At 37.7% G+C, this 24,966-nt stretch overlaps 1 protein-coding gene across 15 annotated transcripts in view; it reads left to right on the top strand.

Annotated features, from left to right (window-relative positions):
* SETD3 (SET domain containing 3, actin histidine methyltransferase) overlaps window positions 1-24,966 on the top strand; it is a 55,155-nt gene that overhangs the window by 12,450 nt on the left and 17,739 nt on the right. For 14 of the 15 annotated variants that reach the window (NM_001006486.2, XM_040701061.2, XM_046941812.1 and 11 more), the window contains 5 exons: window positions 3,945-4,054; window positions 5,638-5,730; window positions 8,674-8,822; window positions 9,845-9,917; window positions 10,450-10,706. In NM_001006486.2, coding sequence (NP_001006486.1) covers window positions 3,952-4,054; window positions 5,638-5,730; window positions 8,674-8,822; window positions 9,845-9,917; window positions 10,450-10,706 — 675 coding nt within the window. In that variant the 5' untranslated portion in view covers window positions 3,945-3,951. Of the gene's footprint in view, window positions 1-221; window positions 1,777-3,944; window positions 4,055-5,637; window positions 5,731-8,673; window positions 8,823-9,844; window positions 9,918-10,449; window positions 10,707-24,966 lie in introns of those variants that run through there. The other variant, XM_046941820.1, reaches the window with a different exon arrangement.

The raw sequence follows: 24,966 nt of genomic DNA, 5'->3' as shown, positions 1-24,966 counted from the left end.
AAGCAGCAAGTGTATCAAAGCTAGCTCTAAGTGTATGGAATAATGTGGGCCTTGGCAAAGAGAGTTCTTGGGAAACATGTATTTACATTGCATTCAAAGTGGAATGCATTCTGAAGTGGAAATGGTGTGGGCTTCCTACCATCAATCTTTTTTGTGTTTTTCCTAAGTTAGTTTTTGTTACCATTGAAATATTGTAATATTTCAGATGTCCTTGAAAAGTTGGGGGAAAGAACTGCCTTGTTATGAGCTTACAATTTAAATAGCAGAACATATGATGTTGGAGAAAAGGTACATAGTGAACTGCAATGATACTGTATTTCATAGAGCTTTTGGGACAAGTTTGTAGGTGAAATGGAAGAAAAAAAGGGAAGGGCAGTGCTGGGAGAGAGGTAATAGCAAGAAGGGATATAGCACAGGTGAGAGTGAGAGCTAAAGGAAAGGCATCAGAACTATAACAGCCATTTATTTAGTGGGAACATCTAGATTAATACTTTAAGAGAGATGAGAGTGTTAATGTGGTTTCCAAGTGACATGATGTAGGTGGTTTTTACAAGCAAATGTAGTGCTCATTGTAAGTGTATAAACTGAAGTTTTCTTAAAGATCACAGATATCTTCCTCCACCTACGCTGTTCTTACACTTCTTGATTTCATGCTTTCTATTCACTAAAATGTGTTTATCTTTACCAGCAGTCATAAGATTCAAGTTAAACACAAAACAGAAACCCAACCTGTAACTCTAGTATTGGAAGCAGAAGGCCAAATTCCCATTCAGCCTAGCCATGTAGAATGTAAAGTGCATTCTCCTGCTTACAGATGGGAGAACTGATATCAATTGCCTATAGACACATACCTTAAGCCCCTGGATGTTTAATGTATGTTGATACAGGATGTTTATACACTTCCTTAACAGAAGTAGAGGGGAAAATGACTTATTCTAGACAGTCAATTTTGGGAAAAAAAAAAAAAAATATTGCAAGCCTGGTTTGTGTACATCCTACTCATCTGTCTTCCTTCTCAGTGCAGCCAAGGAACGTGTCCCACAACCACCTACTGTACTCACCTCCCATTGCTCTTTGCATATCTTGAGAGTTCCTTTGTCTTCTCCTTGTCTGCCCTCATCAACTCATATCTGTCCTTCTAACACCCATTCTGGATTAGCACCCCTCACCTTCTGTGCTGGTGTATGGCAAGAAGATGGGTGGGGTGTGGACTTATGTAATGAAGACATAATGTAATTGGCATCTACAGTGATCTGAACCAAAGGTGATGTAATGTTATGGTATTCCACTGCATTAGAAACATGCTGGCGTTCCCTTTGACTTAAATAGGTAACTCTTGCTGTGGGAATTCCAGACTTGGTGCTTGTTATAGAAGCTCGATGAAGTTTTGAATAGCTGGTTTACTGTTTCGTAAACTCAAAAGTTACGGCTGAAGCAAATGAGGCTTCTGTGGTCTCATCAGTTCTGTCTGCTGGTCATTCTTCCCTCTTCATCCATCAGTGTGTTGGACATTTTCAATCCAATTTCAGAGTGGAAGAGTTCAAGCATGACGTGACCAGTTTGCTCAGGGGAAAGCTGCCTTGAGAATAGGATGTCTGTTTGGCTTGTTTCCCCAGCAATCAACATAGTTTTCTTTAGTGTCTTTAGATGTGGCCAAACTTAGAAAAGATGATGTTGCCCAGCTAGAAGGGGAGGCTTCTGAAGTCACTGTGGAGTCCATGAAGAGCTGAGGAGGGGAACAGAGAGCATTGCAAGAGTTCTGGGATCTCTGGAAGGGTGTGTATAAGACAGAAAGAGGCAGTTTTGGAGTTACTGAAAACTAGTAGTAACATACTTCAAGCTAATACAGTATCTGCTTAGCACAGTTGTGTTCATTGCTGAATATAATTACGTGCTAGAAGCTTACAAGCTTCTAGTTTTACCTAGTGAGTGAGAGGAAGATATCTTTATGGTGTTTTAGTTTCTTGTCATAGACTTTTTTGTATTAAACTTAACTGCAGCTGTGTTTTTGTAGATGCTGCAAAGAACTGTTTGGTGGTCTTGTGAATGGGAAAAGTTGAGGGTTTTTTTTGTTAATAGTTAGAGTGGAATACTTCTAGTGTTTTTTTTTTTTCCTTTTTTTTCCCCTTGAAGTACTGTCTGCTAAGATCCATATTCCTGTCATCCATGCTTCACATTGCTTCCATATGGAAATGTGGCCCTGTGATGTGGTCAAGTTCTCACATATCCTAAGCATTAGCTTTCTGAAAGGAAATGTTAAGTAGTATTTTTATCTCTGTATTTAAAAAAAAAAAAAAAAAGACTTATTTTGGGGTTTTCATACAGACTTCTCGTGGTTACCTACTAAAGCTGTTAGGTGAACACGCTCACTCTAAAGCTGTAAGTCAAAGGGAGAATATTTTACAGCTCATTAAAGTACTATTTGTGTGAGATATGGAAAAAAGTTCAAAGTCTTATACAACACAACTGCTCTTTGACAGCAGTATTGGGGGGGGGGGGGGTGGATCATTTTTGACAGCAGTATTAAAAGGGGTAAAAAGATCATTTACACCCTTCACTGCTAGTGTTTTGGCACGATCCTTCTTTCCAAGCCAGCTGATACACTATATTTGGAAATGTGGCTGTGTTGTGTATTACCAAGCTTATTCATCATTGCTGTCAGCTTACTCTCTCTTCGCAGAATGATTTCAGGAATTTTAAGCAGTGTGCATTTGAAAGGGTACATGGCATTGCACTTAAAAAATATTAACCAGAAGACAACAAGAAAAGTGAACTTTGGGGGGGGAAAACCAAACAAAAACCCCTCACTTGAAATGTTGGGGTACTGCCTCAGATATTTATGAGGTCTGCAGTTCGTCTCAGTCCTGAAGGCTTTTCTCTGCAAGTTATGCAGCTATGTTTTATAGTGCTTTCCCTGCAGTCATACATGTACTGGCAAACAACATGTCTTTTCATTGCTGTTATGAGAAACAGGCTTATACTTCCTTGTTTCTGAGATGTGGTTTTAATATAAGCAAAAAAAAAAAAAAAAAAAAGATGCTTAATCTCTGAAATTTTATTTCAAATTAAAAAATACTTTTCCAAGTCTTGGAAATTCCAGAATCTTCTGTAGAATTGGAATTAAACTTTAAAATCTGCTTCATGAACTGTAGGTGTGAATATAATTTAAATTACAAAAAGTAGCTTCACAGAGAAACTGCACGCTTATCATTAGTTCTTGTGTTATCAGATACTCATCTAGTGGTTAAATATGGCAGGTAGCATTGCTTAGCTAAGCTGTTTTTTCCATATGTAATTGGATATGTGTTGTAAGTTTTTAAGCCTTGATTTTCTTATCTTATACTGTACAAGAGCATATTCAGCTAGAGATCACTTTCTAGTCTTTAAAACAACATTCACTTATAATAGTAATGTAAATACCTACCATCATTTAATATTTTTCTTTATATCATATTTGAGAAGCTGAAGTTTACATACTCTATATAAATTCACATGTATATCCTAATGAATGTTACCTTCTGCCTTCCTATGACCCGAGGTAGTAACACAATTTTGAATCATGCGAAATAAACTGCTTGTGGTTGTTCCTTTAAAAACTATAAAGGATGTGAATCTGTGGGGTCATTTGTTACCGGTATGCACATGAGGGCTTGTCGTGGTAGAAGAGATGCTGGGAAATTAAGTTATGCAACTCAAGGGGGAACTGATAAAATGAAACAGCAAACTTGGGTTGTTTGAGCCTCTAATCTCTATCTGCTAGGGAGATAAAAGAAGCCTTGTTGTGCCCCCGACTTCATAGTCTCCATGTCCTCGGGGGCAGTCTGTCTCACTCTTGTGTTTAGTATCAGCAGAGGAAAGAATTTTGTTTGTCTTCCTGTCTGTTCATCAATACTATGTTTGATTTCTTAGTAGTTGGTGATGGTGTGCTTGTTAATCTGTTTTAGTTGGAAGATGGGGAAGAAAAGCAGAGTGAAAACACAGAAGTCAGGTACAGGAGCCACAGCAGCAGTATCTCCGAAGGAACTGTTGAATCTGACGAGCGAGTTGTTGCAAAGTAAGTTTCATTTATTGCCCCTCTAGGAAAAAGGAGTGACATGCAAAATGATCAAAAATGTTCAATCATTCCCTTGTTCAAAACAGTTACTTCATTTTCTCTAAGTGGCCAACCTTGCAACTGATTTCAGATACAGGAGTGTGTATTTCATAGTACTACATATACTGTAATGCTAAGATATATATACATATCATTACTGTACATTACAGTACATAATAGTATATATTTTACTGTTACAGGTTTATTATGTGTATATATGCAACACAGCATATTTGGGCAGCTTTTGACTGTCTCCACTCAAGCCTAAACACTCAGTGAGATCAGTTTAAACAAAAAACTGCTGTAGATCACTTAACACTGCAGCTTTGTCAGAAGCATTTTTCTTGTAAACCTCATGAGTTACACCATTTCTGTTAAGCTTTTGAACAGCACTTTGAAGTGATACCGGAGTGGAGAAATTAACAACAGGAGGTAGCACTACAGCTCAACTGCACTGCTACTTTTATCTTAAGTAAAAACACTTATTTTTATCACTGTTTAGAAACTTTCTGCAGAGCTCAGGTCTGGTGTGTAGACCAAAGGTTGTTTCACTTGTTGAGGAAATTGGAATTTATCCATTATTTCTACAAAACATGAAAAACAGAACACAAATTCATATGATGATGCTAAGATACTGTTCACGCTTGTTACTGTCATTGGCAGCTGTGGTGAAGATACAATGGTTGAAATGCAGGTCTGCATTTTCATACCCTGAACACATCCGAATATTGCCTTTGAAAAAACAGTTCTCCCTTGGTATTGCTCATAAAGAGGAGACAAGGAGTTGGCAGAGAAGTTTTGTGCTTATGCTACAGTTGGCCTGTGCTTTGCTACCAAAAATAAAATATAGATCTAATTTTCTAAGCAAAGCCAAGTATCAGCTGTTCTTTTTGTCAAGCTTCCATATTTTGTTCAACGGAAAGATTTGCAAATCAGTTGAACAAAGTAATCTTCAGCTGCCCACTTGGATTTATGCAGCTCAGATCCACACGCTGGCATTTACAACACTGTCAGAAACATTGGGTTTAATCTAATGCTGAAGCTTGGCTAAGTGTTTCTTTGCTTATCCTTCCAGTATGTATGCATCTTTGAGCATTATATTAACTAGGTAGATCAAACAGATGGACTAGCAAATTCTTCATTTACTGAAGTTAAACTCTATGATATTGTTGTCTGCTTTCATTACAGTAAGAGTAATGGCAGGTAGGCTCATGTAAATTGTGATTATTATTGAAATCAAAAGTTATGGTTCTTTCTTCCTCTAAGCTTTTTTTTTTTTTTTTTTTTTTTTTGAAGATGTAGTGTTCTATCTGACAAACAGATGGAAGTAAAATAACTTGGGTGAGTTATGCTATGAAAATTTCAAGTCTCTAGCAATTACATATCAAAAAACCAGGATGCTTTTAACAGCAGAAATGGTGTTTACCATGTAAACACGTTCAGAGGACTAGTACTAAGCTTCAGGTAAAGATACTGTGAAACTGTGACCTTCTATCTGATGTTAAAATGTATATATTAAATATTTGTTTGGCATTTTTTTCCAGAATGCAGCAGTCCTACCCCAGGTCCTGGTAAGGAATGGGAAGAATATATACAGATTCGTTCACTTGTTGAGAAAATTCGCAAGAAACAAAAAGGTAAGTGTGAAAAACTGTGAGAGATGGTTGGCTCATACAGTACTAATTTGCCCTAAGACTTGTTTCTGTTGACAGCTAAAGGAGAGATTTTGTTGTGGTTATATAAATATTGTGCCATTCTATTACACTGGGACAAAAATACTAGTTCTCTTGATATGCTGCTGCTTTGTACATTTAAGTGTCTTAAATGTTCTGATAAACATAATGACTGGCATTAGCAATTTTAATATTTGTGTTTATGAATGAGTACCACAGACAAATTATTTTATTTTTTCCCATAATTAGAAGAGACAGCTTGAGATTGTGGTGAGATGACAGTCTGAAGGACTAAAGTAAAATGCCATTGGAGAATAATAGGCCTTTTTCATTTCTGATGGTGTTGTCTGCTTTTTTTTTTGCCTAAATTGGAACATTTGAAATGAAATCGTAAATATTTTAATCTGAATGCTTTACTGGTCATGAAAATGATTTCTGCATTTAAAATAATAACATTAAATTTAGACAAAATGGAAGCATATAAATATACAAAATAGACATCCATCTGCTATATACCAAGCACAAAATTAAGTACATACTTACGATATCACAGTTTACATGGACTATTATTCATGATTTTCCTAAGTTTAATATATGTTGATTGTTCAGATTAGATCAGTTTGATTTCACTGTGTTCTGCAATAGCTTACTGATCCGTTGGTGCTATTTTTATAGTAGCTTTGTTTTTATTTGTAAGTTCTAAAAACTATTTGCCACTTAGTCTTTAATAAAAGTAACCTCTTCAGAAAGTTGTTTTATTGTCTAAGAATTCTTTTTTTTTACCTTGGGATTCAGACTAGAAATACCAGTAGATGTCTTTACAGTTTTCTTCCCTCATATTTCTAATAGTGAAGAGGGGGGGTGGGGGAAGAACCAGACTGCATGAAGCTTGAGTGTTTCATGTATTTGCTTGAAGTAGAAGACTGTTCAGGAGCTTTTTGCCCCTTTTAAAATATATATTGACTAATGTATAAAACTCTCAGTTCATAAAAGATCTTTTAAACCTCTGAACAGCATTATTAGGAGTTATTAGCAGTGGACGTATCAAAGAATAAATGATACTGTTTGTAACTGTGTACTGAACTCAATTTATTCTTTTACTGTCCTGTTACTTCTATAAACTTCTATGTGTCCTGGTTTCTACAATGTAACCCATGTGTTCTGGTAAAACATAGTTCAGGATGTAGTTCATAGTTCATATAGATCATAGTTCAGGATTCTTCATATAACAAGAGTAGAGTTAGTGTTGGCGTGGAGCTTTTAGCTGTATCTCCTGCACCAAAATGACAGAACTTTTTATGGCAAGAATCTGTTGGCAGCAGTAGAATTTGTTAATAGGACACATTTTTTGCCTTGAGAGATACACAGCCGCAACACTATTGCCATAGAAATGTCTTCTAATGTACATTTTTACATACACAGTGAGTATGACTAGTATGGTGTCTTTCAAAACTATTTTCTGAATTGAACATAACTAATACTACACAGTTTTTGAGATTAATATGAGCTTTAAACAATTGGCAATGGGATTGTGAATTGAGGCTGGGAATTTTAAGATGCTCAATACTTTGTGCTTTTCTCAAATAGGACGGTGGGTTTCAGAACACAGAACTGAAACTCTTCACTTGAAAACTGAGTATTTTTGTTTTTTCAACTTTTTTTTTTTTTGCTTCATGAGCCAAAAAGCAGATTTTAGAGCTAATTTTTCAGTTCTTTTATCAGTACGGCTATATTTTGTTCAGTGTAGAATTAAATTGTTCTGTAACAGCGACTGAATTTTAAACACTGAAGTTCTGCAGAAGTTCTGCAGCTAGCCATACTAGGTATGTCTTGCCAGCCTAATCTCTAAATATATTCCACAGAAAATAACTTAATGAAATGAGTATGAAATAAAGGAAAAATGCTAGTGTGGTTAAAAACAAGCAAAATATTGTGCACCACATTCTCATCACATTCAAAACAAATACTTATGTACCTCTTTTATACCACATTGTCAATGATAACCACAGATTTGATTGTTTCTAGAATTTTAAATGCATGATTTCAGGGATAAAACTCTCAAATGCATGACTTCTACTTTCCTAAAACTCTTCTCACATTAAGATTTATTTAACAACAGCACTTAATGAAATTATCTTTGAACGTGAGTGATTTGCTGATTGCATATTGTCACTCATAAAATGGCCTGAGCATTTCAAGGGGTTTCAAACAATTTTAATGTGATCTGATTGTAGAATTTGGACTGAAAAGAACTTAGATGAGGTTGTGTGGAAGAATCCAACTGGCAACCATAATGCATAGGTTTGGATCAGATAAAGGTTAAAGGGAAAGCTGAGGAAGAGAATGAGACTTGTGATTTCACTGGTGGACCACATGCCCTTTGGAGAAGCAGCATCTGCAGTTTGGAAGGACTGTAATATATCAGGGGTTGATCAGTTCTCAGTTATTTTAGCAAATCCATGTGCTATATGAAAAAGCCAAGTGCTTTGGATGTGAGAGAAGGAGCCTCATATCTGCTTATCTTCATTTCCAGTGCTCAATGAAATTTCCATGTGCTCCTCCTCAAGACTGTATTAGTATGTTGTGGTGATAGTGTTTATCATCAATATTAAGCTGGGAAGTATTTTTCACCCTTATTTAAAAAGGGAAGAGGAGGGAAGTTTCATATTTTAGCTCAGATCTGTTCAAATGGGTGCATTTTTAAAGTAACGAGTCAGTCAATTTTGCAGCCTGAGTGTGGCTTTTGTCTATTATCAAGTAATGCTTAATAGAGGACAGTTTGGACTCAGCTTCTTCCAAGCAGAACTGCTGTGGGATATCAGAGCTGTGTACATGTGCCTTTATATTGTACTTCTCTGTCTTTCTAGATCCTCTTACTTCTGCTTTTTTAATAAATTTTGTATATAGGTTTGTCTGTTGTCTTTGATGGAAAAAGAGATGACTATTTCCCTGAACTGATAAAATGGGCAACTGAAAACGGAGCATCCACAGAGGGTTTTGAAATAGCTAACTTTGAAGAGGAGGGGTTTGGTTTGAAAGCCACGAGAGAGATAAAGGTGAGCATGTGAACACTTGACTTGATTAGCAAATGATGTTTGAAACGTTGCTGCTGAGCTCTGAAGCATTCATGTTCTTTTCTTCCATATTTTGATTGTTGATGAAACTGCTATTTTGAAAAGCTAAACTGTGTACTTGAGAAATAAAATAGTTAATAAAATTGAATATTACTTTGACTGTTGAATAGTACTGTGAATTTAGTGGTCTTTTATCCTTGTTTGCCCATAATGTTTGCCTAATTGCAAGAGTGCTCTTAACTTATTGATGTAGCCTGCTCACATACTTTCTAGTTGCTCTAGTATCTTTTCTTTCACATTACTTCTAAGCACTGGTCTTTTTGCCTCACAGAGGTACTGTGATACTTATTTTCTAGTGAATTTGGAGGGGGAAAAATACAAAACAAAACCCTGATACTGAATATCTTTCAATCATCAGGTAAGGAAAATAGATGCACACTGTTAGCTAACTATTGAAAGGTAAGCATTTAAGCTGTTTCTTTGCAGCTGTTTCCCATCTGTAAAATGGAGGATGGGAAGAGATAATCAGCTGCTGTAGAAAGAACATTAAAGAATGAGTGTGTTATGTTCAATCTAGGGCTTTAGCGGCATGTGCTTAAGACTAGCACTGCTGATTGATAAGGATTAAAGTCTCTAAACAATTCTTCTAAAATCAGGGGCAGTGGAAAAGATTACTGGGAGAAATATTTGATCACACAGTTAATAGCAATATAATGGATATTGTACATTTTGAGGTTGTTGTGAACAGTCTACATGTTGGCAAGTAGGAAGTGAAGCACTTTAATTTGTAATATATGCATCTCTGTTTTAAGTTTTGTGTAATGCAGATCTGGACACTTCAATTATTGCAATGTTTAGTTTTCAGTGGAAGAGAAGGAAGAGTTTTGCAAAACTTTGATTTAAAAAAAAAAAAAAGGAAAACCTGGAATTTAATGTTGTATACCTAACACTTGACACATTATATAGATGCTAACTGACCCTCTACATGTTCTTTCTTTCTGTAGGCTGAAGAGTTATTTCTGTGGGTACCTAGAAAACTGTTGATGACAGTTGAGTCAGCTAAAAACTCAGTATTAGGTAAGACATTAAGGAAGTTCTTAAGCAAGAAGTATAAGATCATTAAATTTCAGTCTCCTACTTAGCTGATCTTCTATACCACAGGACTTGATTGCCTTCACCATCAGGGTTGGCATATCCAGAAGCTTGAACATAGTGGAAATAATTTTCTTCTGTTTCTGGCTGAGCGCATTGGGTATATTTGATATATTCCAGAAGCATGTGTATCATTTTGAACACATTATGTAGCTGGTACAGTGTTCTGTGTATACTGTATCATGCAGTTTCTACAGTACTGTGAGATAAAATGTTCTCAGATGCTAAACGTTTTACTAGCTTCACGTCTTCTACCATGTGATTGTATGAGGTGTTTACTATCTCAAATAACTTGTAGCAAAATACAATGCAGGAGGCCAAATATTTTAGAAAGCTGAAAAACTCTTCTTGGTTGAGAATTCTTACATGTTATTTCAGAATCTTAACTTAAAGTGAGTATAAGGTGATATTTTCCATGTCTTGTTAATTTAGTGCTTCACCTTTCTGATTAATTCAGGTTCCTTGTATTCTCAAGATCGAATTCTTCAAGCCATGGGCAATATAACACTGGCATTCCATCTTCTTTGTGAGCGAGCCAACCCCAACTCTTTCTGGCTGCCCTACATCCAGACTCTCCCCAGTGAATATGATACTCCTCTCTACTTTGAAGAAGATGAAGTGCAGTATCTTCGGTCAACCCAGGCCATACACGATGTTTTTAGCCAATATAAAAACACAGCTCGACAATATGCGTATTTCTACAAAGTTATTCAGGTAAGCATCTTAAATATAGTATGTAGTATAGTTCATCTTATGATTGAAGAAGGTGTGAAAAGGTGATGCTTAATAATAGAGAAAGTGTATTGTTCTTAAAAGGTTTGAATCATTAAAGCATCTTCCTGCTGTTTTTTTTTGAACTGCTGTTTAGAAATTCACAGTTCAGTAGGTTTATGAGTATATAAGAATGTATTTAGCTGATTGAGAGAAGTGATTACCGCCCTTTGACATTGTTGAGATTTCTCCTGGAGTACTGTACATTCTTGGGCCCACCGGAACAAGAACATTGACAAACTGGAGCAAGTGCAGAGAAGGGATAAGACCTCGCTTGTTTTAGCTCTTCTGTGCAAGAAGAGACACAGGAAACTAAACTTGTTCGATCTGAGGAGATAAGGCGTGGTCCAGTCATTGCTTTCAATTTTTCTTTCTGGTAGCCAGATTCCAGAAGTTTCCTTGTGAGTAGCTGGGCTCAGTGACTTCCAGAGTTCTCATACAACTTGTTCCTTTGATTCATTGAAAAATGTAGTTTACAGTAATCAAAGCAAGAACATATTTTTTAATTGATGGAAGACAATATTGCATATGTAGCCTTTCCAATGGCTGTGGTTTACCTGTAGTTTTCCCTTCTATTTAACGTAATTATTTTGATTGGTTTTAAATACGTAAACGCATCTGGTAACAATTTGTGTGTGGAGAGCCTGTGAGATTCTGAACTATTCATCATCTTCTGAAGTAATGATTTAAATTGAGCTTTTAAGATAGAACTGTTACTCTGACTGTCTTGATATAATGTTGCAGGTGAATAGTGATGTCAGGGTCAGATTCCATGCCCACCCATCCAAAGCTGCTTGTGTATGTGTAAAAGGCATAAATAATGATGTACTGAATTTCCACAGATGTGCAGTCTAGAGAGATGGCTTTTTGGCCATAGGAGAGGTCAGAAGAGATAGTACAATTCTGTTCCTCTGTAACATTATTAGAGTTCCAAATCTTTATTATTGTCTGTTTATATTACTAAAAGTTACGTTATTTTGCTTAGCTGTTTTGTGTTTGAAGAATTCAGTGTTTCCAATAGTCTCAAGTTACCAACTATTTTGAGGAATTAAGGAATACTTCTTGAAACATACTCATTGAAATACTGGTTGAATGCCAACTAAGATCCTCTTCATTTTGATGCCAGGAGTAGTGCTTTAGCATCAGGAAGGAAGACCTTTCAGGTGTCGCAGGAAAGGATCCAACTCTCCTTTCTTGCTTTGTGCTATTCCAGTCTGCCAGCTCACATTTGACTTTCCAGCTTATCATTTTTTTCTCAAACTATATTGCTTGAGCGAGCAGAACTACTGCATTTTATTTCTTTAGAATATCTTTTTAGCCCCAAATAGTTCTACTGTCTTTAAAGAGTTGTTATCATAATGTAACATTACTGGATTCTTCTAACTGCTCTTCATGGTCTTGCAGTACTTAATCAGATAGATAATCTGTGGTTAGTTCTATCAATTTCCTAACACAGCAGCATTAGTCAATGTGAGAGCTTATATGATCACAACTGTAAGAAAAATACAGTTCTGCAGAGAAATGAGATCTAGAATTACACTCCAGATTGGGACTGCCATGTGTCCAGTACTTCTGAACCTCTTCTCAGTGATTGATGAATGTATATTAACTGATACTGAGGTGATACAAACAACTGAAAAATGTTTGTAGAATACAGTGACGTAATTGCATGCGACATATTATGTGGAAAAAGAGCTTGAATGTTTGACAAAACATTTTTTGCCCATGAAAGTTGTATGACACACAATATCTGTTCAAGGATGGCAAATTTATTCCATTTCTCTTACTATTTCTTAAAGCTAATCAAAGATAGCTTGTATAACATTTAAGCTAATGTTATCAAAGCAGTGTCTCACTAAATAATTCCTATTTTGTATCAAAGACCATGCCGTTGATTGTTAGGGTAAGCTACAGTTTAAGCAAAGAAAATAATGTAAGTAGGATGACTTCAGAAGCAGACTGGCTTTGGAAACCTGATGATGATTTTCTGTATGTGGTAACAAGCTCTTAACACTCTGTACTCTTGCACTTCTTATATTATCAATTACATCGAAACTGGTATGGTACCTCACAGTTTCTCAGCAGTGTGCCCTTGTGGCTTGACAACCAAGAGTGAAAACTGTATTCTGGAGTACATTAAACATAGCATAACGAGCTGGTCAGAAGTGATTCTCGCACTGTATTTAGCATTGGTGCAGCTTCTTCTGGAATATTGCATGCAGTTCTGCGCTCCACAACTCAATAAGGATGTTAGGATACTTGAATGCATCAAAGCTGATACTGATGGCAACAAACCTGGTTAAAGAGCTGGAAAGCATCCTGTGAGGAGCAGCTGAACACACTGGGTCGGTTAAGTTGAGAAAAAGGGACCTCACTGCTTTCTCTTAACCTCCTGAGGAGAAGGGCAGAGGGAAGTGCTGATCTCTTCTCCTTTGTATTGATTGACAGGACACACTGGAATGGCTGAAAGCAGTAAGGTTCAGACTGGGCATCAGGGAAAACTTTACCAGGAGGTTAGTTAGACACTGGAATATGCTTTCTAGAGAGGTGATTGATGCTCTCTGCCTGTTTGTGTTCGAGGCATTTGGATAATGTGTTCTTAATGATATGTTTTAAATTTGGGTCAGCCCCAAGATAGTTTGACAGTTGATCCTCGTAGGGTCCCTTCCAACTGAGACTGTTCTATTCTGATACTTTTGAGACCAGTATAGTTCAGCTTCATCTGCTGCAATGGATACCTTTGTGGAAATGGCTTTTAAATACATCATGTTCTTCTCTTCAGGCTTTTTATTTCTATACCAAAGAAAAAAGAATAGTATGGTACCATTGTCTTTCACATGAAATATTAAACACACAGGTTCTGATCATTTGTGATTAAAAAAAAATAATCTGTACCAAATACTTCTTAACCTCCTGACAGATACTTTTTGCATAATATACCTACTGTTTTAAACTCAACATGAGCATGAACATGGATCAAATAGGAATCGTGTCCTTTATTTACTTGTTCTTTAGAAACTGAGTAGTAATATTTACTGAGTAAACATGAGGTACATTCTGATCATTTGGTGCTGTGCTAGGTAACCACAGTTTCAACTGTGTTCTACTTCCTTACTAGTATTCAGTAAAAATGTCACGTTAGAAAGATGGATAGATCTATCCAGGACTGCCAAGTGAATGTGCTAAGTACTAATCAATGCTTTTAATGAAAAGTCTTGGGAAAGTTTTAATACTACTTGATCACTGTTTCTGCTCTCAAAAATAAAAGCTTATAATGTTTGAAATAGTGAAGAAAACATTGCACAAAATGCCTCCTTTTTTTCCCCTAAAACAAAGCATCGCTTTCATTATTCAGGAAAAACAAAATGTATTTTTGTATCATCTTGCATGCACTCTTATTTTATAAACAAATCTGACTCAAAAATATTAGCACAAAGGGTAATGTGTTGTTTGGAAATTCAAGAACATATGGAAAAGGGAAAAAGTGGTGAAAAAAATTCATCATGAAAGTGAAAAGAAGACAAAGCAGAACTGTGTTCTTAGGAGGGGCAGAGCACTCTGCGGGCTTTATGAAAGTGAACGTGAGACTTTTGTGTACCATTTCATTCAGTACTGCTACATTCAAATAAGTGTTATCAGGAAAGCCTGTGACCAGGATTTGGATTCTCCTTCAGGTGTGCAGTCTTACTGTTTTTTAAAACATTTTAAATACCCATTTTGCACCACAGAAATCTTAGATTTGCTTTCTTGATGGTTTGTTTTACCACAGGAAATAGAGCAAGTAGAATCTTAAAGTAAGAGGTTTGTTTTTTTTAATATCTGGAGACACTAAAAAAGGGATTCATTTGTGAATTCAGAATTTTTAAAATGCTCTACAGCATTTTTAGTCTGCAAAATATCTCTAATGACGAGGGGAAGAAAAGGGTTAAACCATTTAAGTGCTTCATTGTCTTTCCATATAGGTTCGCTAGACTGTTATTAAAATAATTCTGTTTCTGATACATGTGCCAATTTAAACAACTTGACAAGGGCTGGTCTGTTTTATTTCACTAGCTTGTCTGTAATGGTGGATTTCTCAGAGCACTGTAGTTCTAACTCTTTCTCAAAGTGATTAGTCCAGATACATGTGAAGAATGGGCAGATTTATGCATTTCACAGCTGTTGCAAGCCAAACTGCGGTCTGGTTTGATAAGCAGAAACAGGTGTGATGTTGAGTAGACAAAAATAAACCTTTGAGCATGTTAGCCAGGGTCTATAAACCACACTGACACCTTTCTAAACGTATGTAACGTGATAACTAAAAAATAGTTGAAAGTTCTTGCAGATGTGCCTTAGAGGTGTATTTAGCCTTTGCATTGCTATCAAAATACAGCAAATGGTCGAAGGAGTACTTTCATCAGAGCAGATTCATCAGAGCAGGGTTCTCTTTTCCCTGGGAAGGTATGTGTGTGACTTCTATTAACATTTATGGGCACCGCATGCATAGTGAAGGGTGAATAAAGTCCAAATATTTATGGCTTCATATTTAAAAAAATATATATTGTAGGTTGAAATGTGGTATAATAAGCACAAGAGGGAGCCATATAGTTTACAGATATTCACAGTAAGATTATATTTGTAAAGAAAATAAATGCTTTGAGCCTTTTTAAAAAATAGTATGCAGTGGTTTTCCTGTTTCACTTTTTCTCACAGCTGCACCTGGATGACTGTAGTCTACTAAAGAGAAACTTTTATAAATCAAAACAAGACATGGAATGCACCTAGAGCAGATGGAAGTACCACAATACTGTTTATTCATTCTGGACGTTGCAAATGTAGCAGAGGTTGTTCCTGTTGAACTCCACGTGATTGGTGATTGCCCAGCCCTCTAATTTGACAAGGGCTCTGTACAAAGCCTCAAATGAATTAACAGCTCCTCCCAGTTCAGTGTTGGCTGCAAACTTACTTAGTGTATCTTCAAGTCCTGTATCCAAGTCATTGGTGAAAGCAAAGAGGACTGGCCCTAAAATAAAGCCTCTTGAGCCCCAGTAGTGACTAGCTGCCAGCAAAGTATAACCCTATTTACTTACAGCCCTTTGAGTCTGACCTGTCCGCCACTTGTTCATCCACTGCACTGTTTTTGCCTAGCTGTTCGATGGATATTTTGTCCACAAGAATACTTGTGAGAAACAATATTGAAAGCTTTGCTAAAATCTGAAATAATTATGCCAGCAGGCTTCCTTTGGTCAGCTAGGTGAGTGATCTTACAAAAGGAAATTAAAGGTAGAGGCAAAGAATTAATAGCCTTCAGGAATCCTAGGTCTTGAAGATGGTGTGGGGGAAAAAGTGATGTACCAGTGGTGGAAGAGGATCAGTCTGGGAAATCTTAAGCTAACTGGCACATCCATTGCTGCTGTTGATAAATTTTGCGTGGCTATGGTGACTGGGAGAGAAACCAGAGGACTGGAGGAAAGCAAGTACCATTTCTATATTCCAGAAGGGCAGGAAGGAGGACCTTGGGAACAGACCATAGTGGAAGAACTAATCCTGGAAATAATTTTGAGGCAAATAGCATAAATTCACAAATGGAAAATAAGGCTTGACTAACCCATTAACCTTCTATGCTGAAATGACTGGCTTGCTAAGCAATGGGACGGTAGTGGATACTGTTTGTCTGGAGTTCAGTAAGGGTTTTGATGCTGTCTCCTACTAGACCTTCATGGAAAAAGAACCTGTTGGAATATGGGCTGGATGAGAGGACTGGGTGGTGGAGTGAGAACTGGCTGAGCTCCTGTATGGTTGTAATGAGTCTAACAAAGTCCAGATGGAGGCTAGCATACCCCAGGGGTCAGTACTGGTTCAATGCTGTGCAACATCTTCATTAATAAATGACAGGGAAAAAAACAGTTCAGTTGGAAGGAACCTACAAAGATCATCATGTCTAACCACCTCACTGCTTTGAGACTACCTAGAAGTTAAAGCATGTTATTAAGAGTGTTATCCAGATATCTCTTGAGCGCAGTCATAGAGCATCAACCACCTCTTTAGGGAGACTGTTTCAGTGTTTGACCACACTCACAATTAAATTTTTCCTAATATCCAGTCTGAATCTCCCTTGATGCAGTTTTGTGCTTTTACTACATGTCTTGTCATCAGTGACTAGGGAGATGAGTCTGGCATCTCCTTCTCTGCTTCCCCTCATGAGGGAGAGGAGCAGTGAGCATCTCAGCCTCCTTCTCTCCAACACAAAACAAGTTTGTTCTCAGTCTCTCCTTGTTGGACGTGGCCCTTTTATCAGCTTTGTTGTCCTCCTCTGCATGCATGATATTCAAAGTGAGGCTGTACCAGCAGTAACTATGGAGGGAATTACCTCTTTTTGAGCAGCTGGCTGTGCTGCATTTAATGAATCCTAAAATGCAGCTTTCATCCTTTGCTTCCAGGGTGTGCTGCTATCTCATGCTGAGCCTGCTGTAACCAGCACCCCCAGGACCCTCTCTTCCTGAGCCCTCCTTTCACATGTGTACACTGTTACTCTGTTCCAGGTGCAGAACCCAGCACCTGTGTTGAATTTCATGTTGATAATTGCCCAATGTTCCAGACGATCTGAATTCCTTTGTGAGGTCTCTGATCCCTCTGGGGACTCAGCAGCACCTCCTAGTTTAGTGTCATCAGCAAATGCACTAAGGATGTGTTCAACTGCATTAAGCTCATTGATAAAAATCTTGAACAGAACCAGCTCCAGAGTTGAGCATAGGGGAATGCCACTAGTGACTGGCCAGTGGCCAGGTGATGGGGCAAAGAGTGCCCTCAGCAAATCTGCTGATGACACAAAATGGGCGAAGTGACTGAAACACCAGAGGGTTGCACTGCCATTCAGGAGGAATTTAACAGACTGGAGAAATAGGCTGACAGGAACTTCATGAGCAATCTGTGAATGTGCTGGGGGCCAAGTTGAACATGAGCCAGTAATTTGTCTTTGCTACGGAGGGCCAGTGGTGTCCTGGGCTGCATTAGGAGAAGTGTTGGCAGCAGTCTGAGGGAGGTGATCCACTTGGCACACAGGAAGCTTGGTTTGAACAGCAGGAAATACTTTTTTTACTGTGAGGATGACTGATGGTTGCTTTTTTGAGGTTGCCCAGAGAGACTGGGATCTCCAACCTTGGAGAAAATCAAATGCTGTCTGGACATGGTCCTGGGCGACCTGCTCTGGGTATCTCTGCTTAAATAGGGAGGTTGCACCAGATGAACCCAGAGTGTTCATCTCCGCCATTCTGAGTCTGAAGCTTGGGCCATTCCTCATTTGGCTAATCTGGCCATTTGAGTGAATGGAAGAATGCTGGAAATACCTGTTCAAACCATAACCTGTTGTACTTAAGCTGTAAGAGGACACTTTAAGTAATTTGTAGCAAAGCCTTTAAAATATATGATAACATAAAGAAATTCAGCATTTGTTTGTAAAGAACTTGTAATGGCATGTATTTTAACTCTACATTTAGAAGTAATGTCAAGGTCCAGGTGCTTGCAGTTAGCTACCTTTTATAATCTGATAGAGGCAAAGGGTTCTAGTAGTGGATTAAATTAATTCAGTCACGTTTTAACTACGTATGCATTCTTCTTAACTAGTTAAACTGTCTTGCTTAAAAGAAATGTTAACTTAGTTAGGAAGCAAGTTTTCCTTCTTGCCAGTAAACTGAGGTGCCTTTAATGAGTACAGTGCATCCTGGCAGAAGGTTTTTCTGGCCAGCAGAAGTGAACTTACTAAGAAATGCCAATGACAGGATCTCCTTTTTATAACTTATTCTTGCATAAGGGTAGCATAAAAGTCGGTGAATAAAGAATGATTGTCAATCAATAAGTAAGAATTTCAGAATTAAGCTGACTGGATAAAGCCAGTCTTGCTTTATTTTTCCATACTGTTTCTAATCTATACTATTCTAATAAAGTGTATGATTTTCCAGGTCAGTGCCAAGCAGAATGTTTGGTCTCTCTCTGTACTTAGCTTTAAGATACAGCCATTTAACTTTCACATGTTAAATAATGTTTGAGTTAAATGCAGACAAACATACTAACTTTTAAAATCCTCTTTTCAAGCAAATGTTTGGAAGTTGGGTTTTTTGGTTTAATACTGATGCATTAGATACAGAGTATTTTAATGCTTCTACAGTTTAATTCGCAGCCAAAAGTAAATGTATTTGGAAGCAGAATATAGTTTTGATCACATAGCAGCCAGGTCCTCAGAATTCTGTTTTTTTCTCCCATTGAACATATACTCATTGACATGTCAATCAAACAGCTTTTTTTCAGAAGTAATGTCAATGTCACTGGGAAAAAAAAATGGCACTGTTGTAAATTCTGTATCTTTCCTCTTTATTTACTTATCTGCTATAAATGTCAGCCTTAGGAGAGATTTAAAATTTCATTGTGTGGGCAGTTACAGAGGTATGATAGTGTTGCTATTTATATTTGCTTTGTCCAAATTTCAGTGGCTGAGTCGTTCTGCTTGATCAATAATAAATCAATAGTCAGTTAATGATGGAATATATTTATGCTTTTCTGTGTTTTTGCTCTCTGTAAGGGCCAAAATATTGTATTAATCTGTTTTGCTGGCAGCAAACTGAAGATCGATTGTTTGCTTGTACTGTACCATTCAGTGCATTTACTGTAAGGTGGTTTAGACTTTGCAAACCTGGGCCAATTTCCTGATATATGTATTTTTTATTTATGTAACTTCTGGTATATGCCACCCCTGGCTATGGTGACAATAACAGCACATCCTAGGGCTTTGTTGGACCATTCCTGAGGCCTCCCCTCTCTATGAGAGAAGCAGCTGCAGGCTTTGCTGGCTTATGTCTGTCTAAATTTGTCTTGGCCAGATGAAGAGCTCAAGACCTTGCAGGGGTAGGAGGGCTCCTTCCTTCTTCCTCCGTTCCCTCCTTGCCTCCCACTGGAGCATGGCGACAGCTTTGGGCTTTGAGCCAGCCGGACACAGGAGGAGGTGTTGGGCTGTTTGGGCAGCATTTGCTCCTCAAACAGCTGTTCCTTAGCTCCTCCAAGGAAAAGGTGGCAGGCCATATGGAGGCATCCTGTGGTCCAGATTCAGCTGATGGGTGCCAGTTGGACCGTGCTGGCCTAGATCAAAATGCAGGCACATCCTACGTGGTGTCTGTTATTTCTTAACAGCCAGAATGTTTTAAAATTGGATGGGGACAAGACAGGATAAAATATCTTTCGATTTGGATGAGGATCTCATCTTGCTTTGGACGTTTGTGGTTAAGATCAAATCAGTAGGTTTTAATTTATTTTATATTCTGAATGGTTTGCATTCATTTATGATCTATATCATTTACTAGCCTAAATGCCCTCTTTCCTCTAGAGAAACAGAGATGTACTTCAAAGTTTATATGCCAGCACTAAGCAAAATATGTTTCTGCACAGTTTAAGCCACATTTGGGAGGAATAATACATTTTCTTGTTAGTCTTGTGGTCTTTAAAGGCTTTTTTTATTTTTTGAAGGTAGGGTTCTCAACCATCCTCCTGGTTGAGAATGCAGATAAGCATCTGTTTTTACAGCCAATAGCATGTAGAGCCTTTTTTGTTTGTCTGTTTGCTTTTCCATTATTTGCTTTTATTCCTATTTTTTAACCAAGTTGCACTTTCTGGGGCAGTTGAGTTTATCCCCAGAGATGCTGTCTGTGTCTTTTGTGGAAGTGAGTGCCTCAGTAGACGCTGAAAGATCATCATGCACTTGCAAGTATACTTTCTCATATAAAGTTTGTACTTAATGTGCAGATTTAATATTTTTCCTGATATAACAGCAGTTACAAATGTTCCATAAATTTAAAATATGATAACAAGCTGATGTTTCTTAGAATGGAATACTCAAAGGATGTATTCTTTAAGCACTGCAAAATTATACAGGGGACTTATCTTTGTTAAAATTAGTAATTTAACTAAATTACAAAGTGGATTATCCTCTTCAGTCAGACTCAGTGCTAATACTCCACACAGTAGGAGATTGATATGTTGCTAAGTAAACCAAAGTTTATTTTCTTGTACTATCACTTGAATGTAAGTTGAAGAGGAAGTGATAAGGTTTTAGTTCTGTGTGTGTGCTATAGTCCCAGTACAACTGGCTTCAGGACTTAGCCTGTCCAATATGCAGTGTCCCTTGTGCAGTACAGTAACTTAGTTATCATGGTCTGAGCTTCCACAGCAGCTGATTCACAGGTACCAGAGCACTGTCCATACTGTGTAATATTAATGCTTGTTAGGAAACTCTTTTGGAAGAGGAGTGGCGGTGTTTAGGAAGTATTGTCCCTGACTTCCTGAAGCAGTTCACTTCAGGCTTTCCATCAAAGCATCTTATCTGCGGTTTGTGATTCAGTGAATCAGTAATGGAGGTTTGTGATGAATTTGAGCATGAAGCATCATTGTCTTGCACTAGATAAAATGAACAAGGTAAACTTTGAACTTCAGGTGGACTCTAAAGAGTAAATAAGTCCCCATATGCAGACATAATAAAGTTTCCTCACAAAGGTCTGTAGCTGTCTTACTGTAACTGCATGAAGAACTACAGTCAGAATCTATCAATCTCAGGCTCGGCATGAACACAACACATGTTTCATGAGGCCATTTACCAAAGTAGGTATAGACTTAGTGTGTCTGAGGGGTGACTGGGGGGCTGCCTCATTGCAAAACAAGCCCATTCTCAGCCTGTTTGCTCTCCTCTTCATTCCTTCAGCCCCTGGGGGTCAGCATTTAGCTCTGTGAGGGGACAGGAAAAGGTAGAGGCAACTTGGTCACTATTTTGTGTCATGGGAAAAGACTAAGAAATATCCTGTATTTCGTGAAGTGGATGTTAAAAAGTCAGTCACTGTCTTGACTCCATTCAGAAAAGTAGGTGCATGTTTGTAGGCAGGATACTGGTTTGCAGTCGTTTGAAGATGCTTACTGTGTCTGCTGTCAAACAGAGTGTCAAACTCTAAGGTCCTTCAGGCCTTAGAGTTAGTAGCTGATGTCATGGTTGAGCTGTCTGTTATGCCACTGCTTTCTCATCAACTAAACACATTTTTTTCAGGTAGAAGGTACAAAAAAAATAGATGGTGCAGTTAGATTCTGTTGCACCAGGAGGAGTCATTCTAGTCTGCTTCCGCTACATGAATCTCATAATAGTGTGGAACAGTGCTTTCTTGTGTGTATATTGGCAGAAAGTAAATAAAAATTGCTGACATAAAGAATAAGCAAGACTGTTACTTAGATTTAATGAGTTTCAGTCCTGCGATACGTCTTTAATTTTAAGATTAGATTTTGTGGAGTAGGATTGTCTTTCTTCCATAAGAAAAATCATGTGACGGTGTACATTTGTAGATCTCATTCCTAATGCTTAATGAATCAGGCTGTTTGAAAATTCCAAAGCATGCCTCTGTAGTTATAAAACGTTATTACAAAGTAAAATAATCTTTGGCTTTTTCTCTTATCCTGTATGGTGGACTGGCTTTCCCGTGTTAGGTTAGGCAGCATACGTCCAATGGAAAAAAAAAATTCTTGTTTCCCTGTAGATCACTATGATCCTCCATTCTGAATTCTTTATTTTACTTAGCTTTAGGGCAGTTAAAGCCTCAGCTGCTCCACAGAGAGGAGTTTCTCTTCAAGGCTGCTGCTTCAAAGGATTTCCAGAACTAGGAAAGGGACAGTAACCAGCAAATGCTGACAGATCTTCCTGCTTCTGGCCCTGCAAGTGTGTGTGTGGTGTGTGTTTGTGTTTTCATACACCTACACATTGGCCCGAAACCATCAAGTAGCATCCAACAAGGCTCATAACATAATCTCCCCATGCTAATGAGTACACTGGAAAGGGGAGAATTTGCAAAGAAGGGGAGGAAATAAATTGTTTGGTCAAAAGGAACAAACCCTTGGGCTTTTTGCTCAAAAGAATGAACGTTAATAGGGTGGAAGCTTAAACTGTTTTTGGCTTTAACTTGGTTTCAAGTACTCTTAGTGTTTTGGCTTGGGGTTGCAGGGGTGGGGAGTGATGGCCTCAATATAATCTCAGCACTTGGTATGATGCTTTCCCAAGATAGAAATGGAGCTGTTTCTACTTTAGCAGTACACAAGAGGTTTTTGAGAATATTGAAATCTGATTTAGTAATATTGATACAGAGATTGTCCGTTACTTTTCCTTGGACTTGTGAGTACTTGAATTATTCTTCACAGAAATCCATCCACTTCTGTATCTATAATAAACACATGAAGCTTATGCATGGGTCTGTCACTACTTGAAGGATGTGTACAGTGTTGAGTTAAAATGCAGAAATGTGATATAAACAAGGACTGTTTTCTAGTTAGGTATTACAGTGGAGTAGTAGATTATTCAGATGGGCAGTTTATCTCAACTTAGAGGTGGTGTCTTCCAAAAAAATCCCCCCCCCCCCCCCCCCCCCCAAAAAAAATAACCCACTCACTTTGATTATATCCAGTGATTCAATTAGTTTTTTCTTCTTTATGAGATAGAAGGACTAATTGTACAAAGAAATATGCTGGCCAACATGGCTTTGCCCATGCATCAATTCTTTTCACAAAACGTGGTAGCATACATATAAATGCAAATTTAACACTTTGCAAACTTACTCTAGCTCTGACTTTACCCAGAAGCTTTATTGCATGTTACAGTAATAGGACTTGTACGCTGCATCACTTGGTAAACAAGCAGATATTAAACTTCTTTTAATGGCAGTGCCTTTGTTGAGATTGGGAGCTGTGATAAATGAGCTTTGGCATTTCATGATTGAATGGGGTAAGGGGTGTAGTCTCTAATAGTCTGCCCATTCTTGTACAGGAGGTTAATGCTTGTGTAGGCTGGATAGCAGGAGTGAGGTTGTGATGGCTTCTCAGCTGGAAAGGCACCCACCCTTTCTACATCTAATCCTTCATCCTGTCCAAATAAAAATAAGCCCCCTCAAAAGTGGAGGAGTCATCTAACGTCTAGGTTGAGATTTGAGAATCATTAATCTTCAAAAGCCCGTCCAAAAACATGATGAGGAAATTATTAGTGTGAAGGCCCCTCTGGGGGCATCAGGAGTTGAGCTTTCTCGTGCAACGCTGAACATGAGATGTGAACCCTTGGATATCACTGCTTTCCAGAGAGAAAAATATTTAGAAGCCTTTTTTTCTTCTTGTTGAGGATTTTTCCCCCCCTTTATCCGGTTGCCATACTGTGTAACTGGCTTCTAGTCTGATAGTGTTTTAGGTGACTAGAATAACAGTCTGTCTCTTTCCACAGTGGCTGCAGACAATCTGGCAGCGATCACTGTTACTTTTTAATATTTTTGGTTATTTTGAGATATCCTCCAAATGTCTCAAAGAAGCCTTGGAACGCTGAAGGGGAAGAAACATTTTTTAATGTTAAGGAATAGCAGCATCAGGAGGAAAATGAAATTCAACATGCCGCTATTTGTTTTTGCAGTGGTCATCACCCTGATTGCCAGCTCTGACAATATTTTCACAGAGAGGGTAACTAAATAGATGGTATTTGTTCTTTATAATAACTCTTTCGGCAGAATGTCAGGACCTGCATCTAAATGAATACGTTCACATTTCATGTTTCCATTTTTTATTTAAAGCTTTTCCCCTCCCAACTTTATGAAAATACTTCATAGCAGACTTGGGAAGTTAAAATCAGGATTCATGCGGTGGGTATGTCATGCTTCATAGCTAATCTATAGAGACCTAGGTGTATAAACCCATAACAGCTAGATCTGGTTTTTTTAAGTATCAAGTGTTTGTTTAGTTTAAATACGTCTGTATCTTTTTGATCAGTCTAAGCAATTTGCATGCCATGCAGCAGACATCTTCTATACTTTATTAAATATCTGTCAATTATAAATATCAAGGTTTTACATTAATGTCAAGATAGTGCATCAAAAATTCATGGAATATGTGACTTTTTTTCAAGGGTATTTAATACTTAATGCATTTGTGTCATTTTTCTTTCTAGATATATTGACAGGTTTTATTAAGTGTTTGTTAGGGAGATTTCATTTTTACCAAGGGACCATAAAGAGAAGCTGCATACTAAATCAATTTTTAATCAGAATATTGTTCTTTTTTGTGTGTCTTCAGATTCTTATAATCTGTAGGGTTTTTAAAGTACTTACTAGCATAGTCCAGGTCAGAAAGCTAACGTGATCAAATGTGCTGACATTGGAGCATCTTAACTTTTAAATAG

This window comes from Gallus gallus, chromosome 5 (genome assembly GCF_016699485.2).
Source record: "Gallus gallus isolate bGalGal1 chromosome 5, bGalGal1.mat.broiler.GRCg7b, whole genome shotgun sequence".
NCBI classification, from domain to species: Eukaryota; Metazoa; Chordata; class Aves; order Galliformes; family Phasianidae; genus Gallus; species Gallus gallus.
This window is presented reverse-complemented; position numbering and strand designations above follow the sequence as displayed.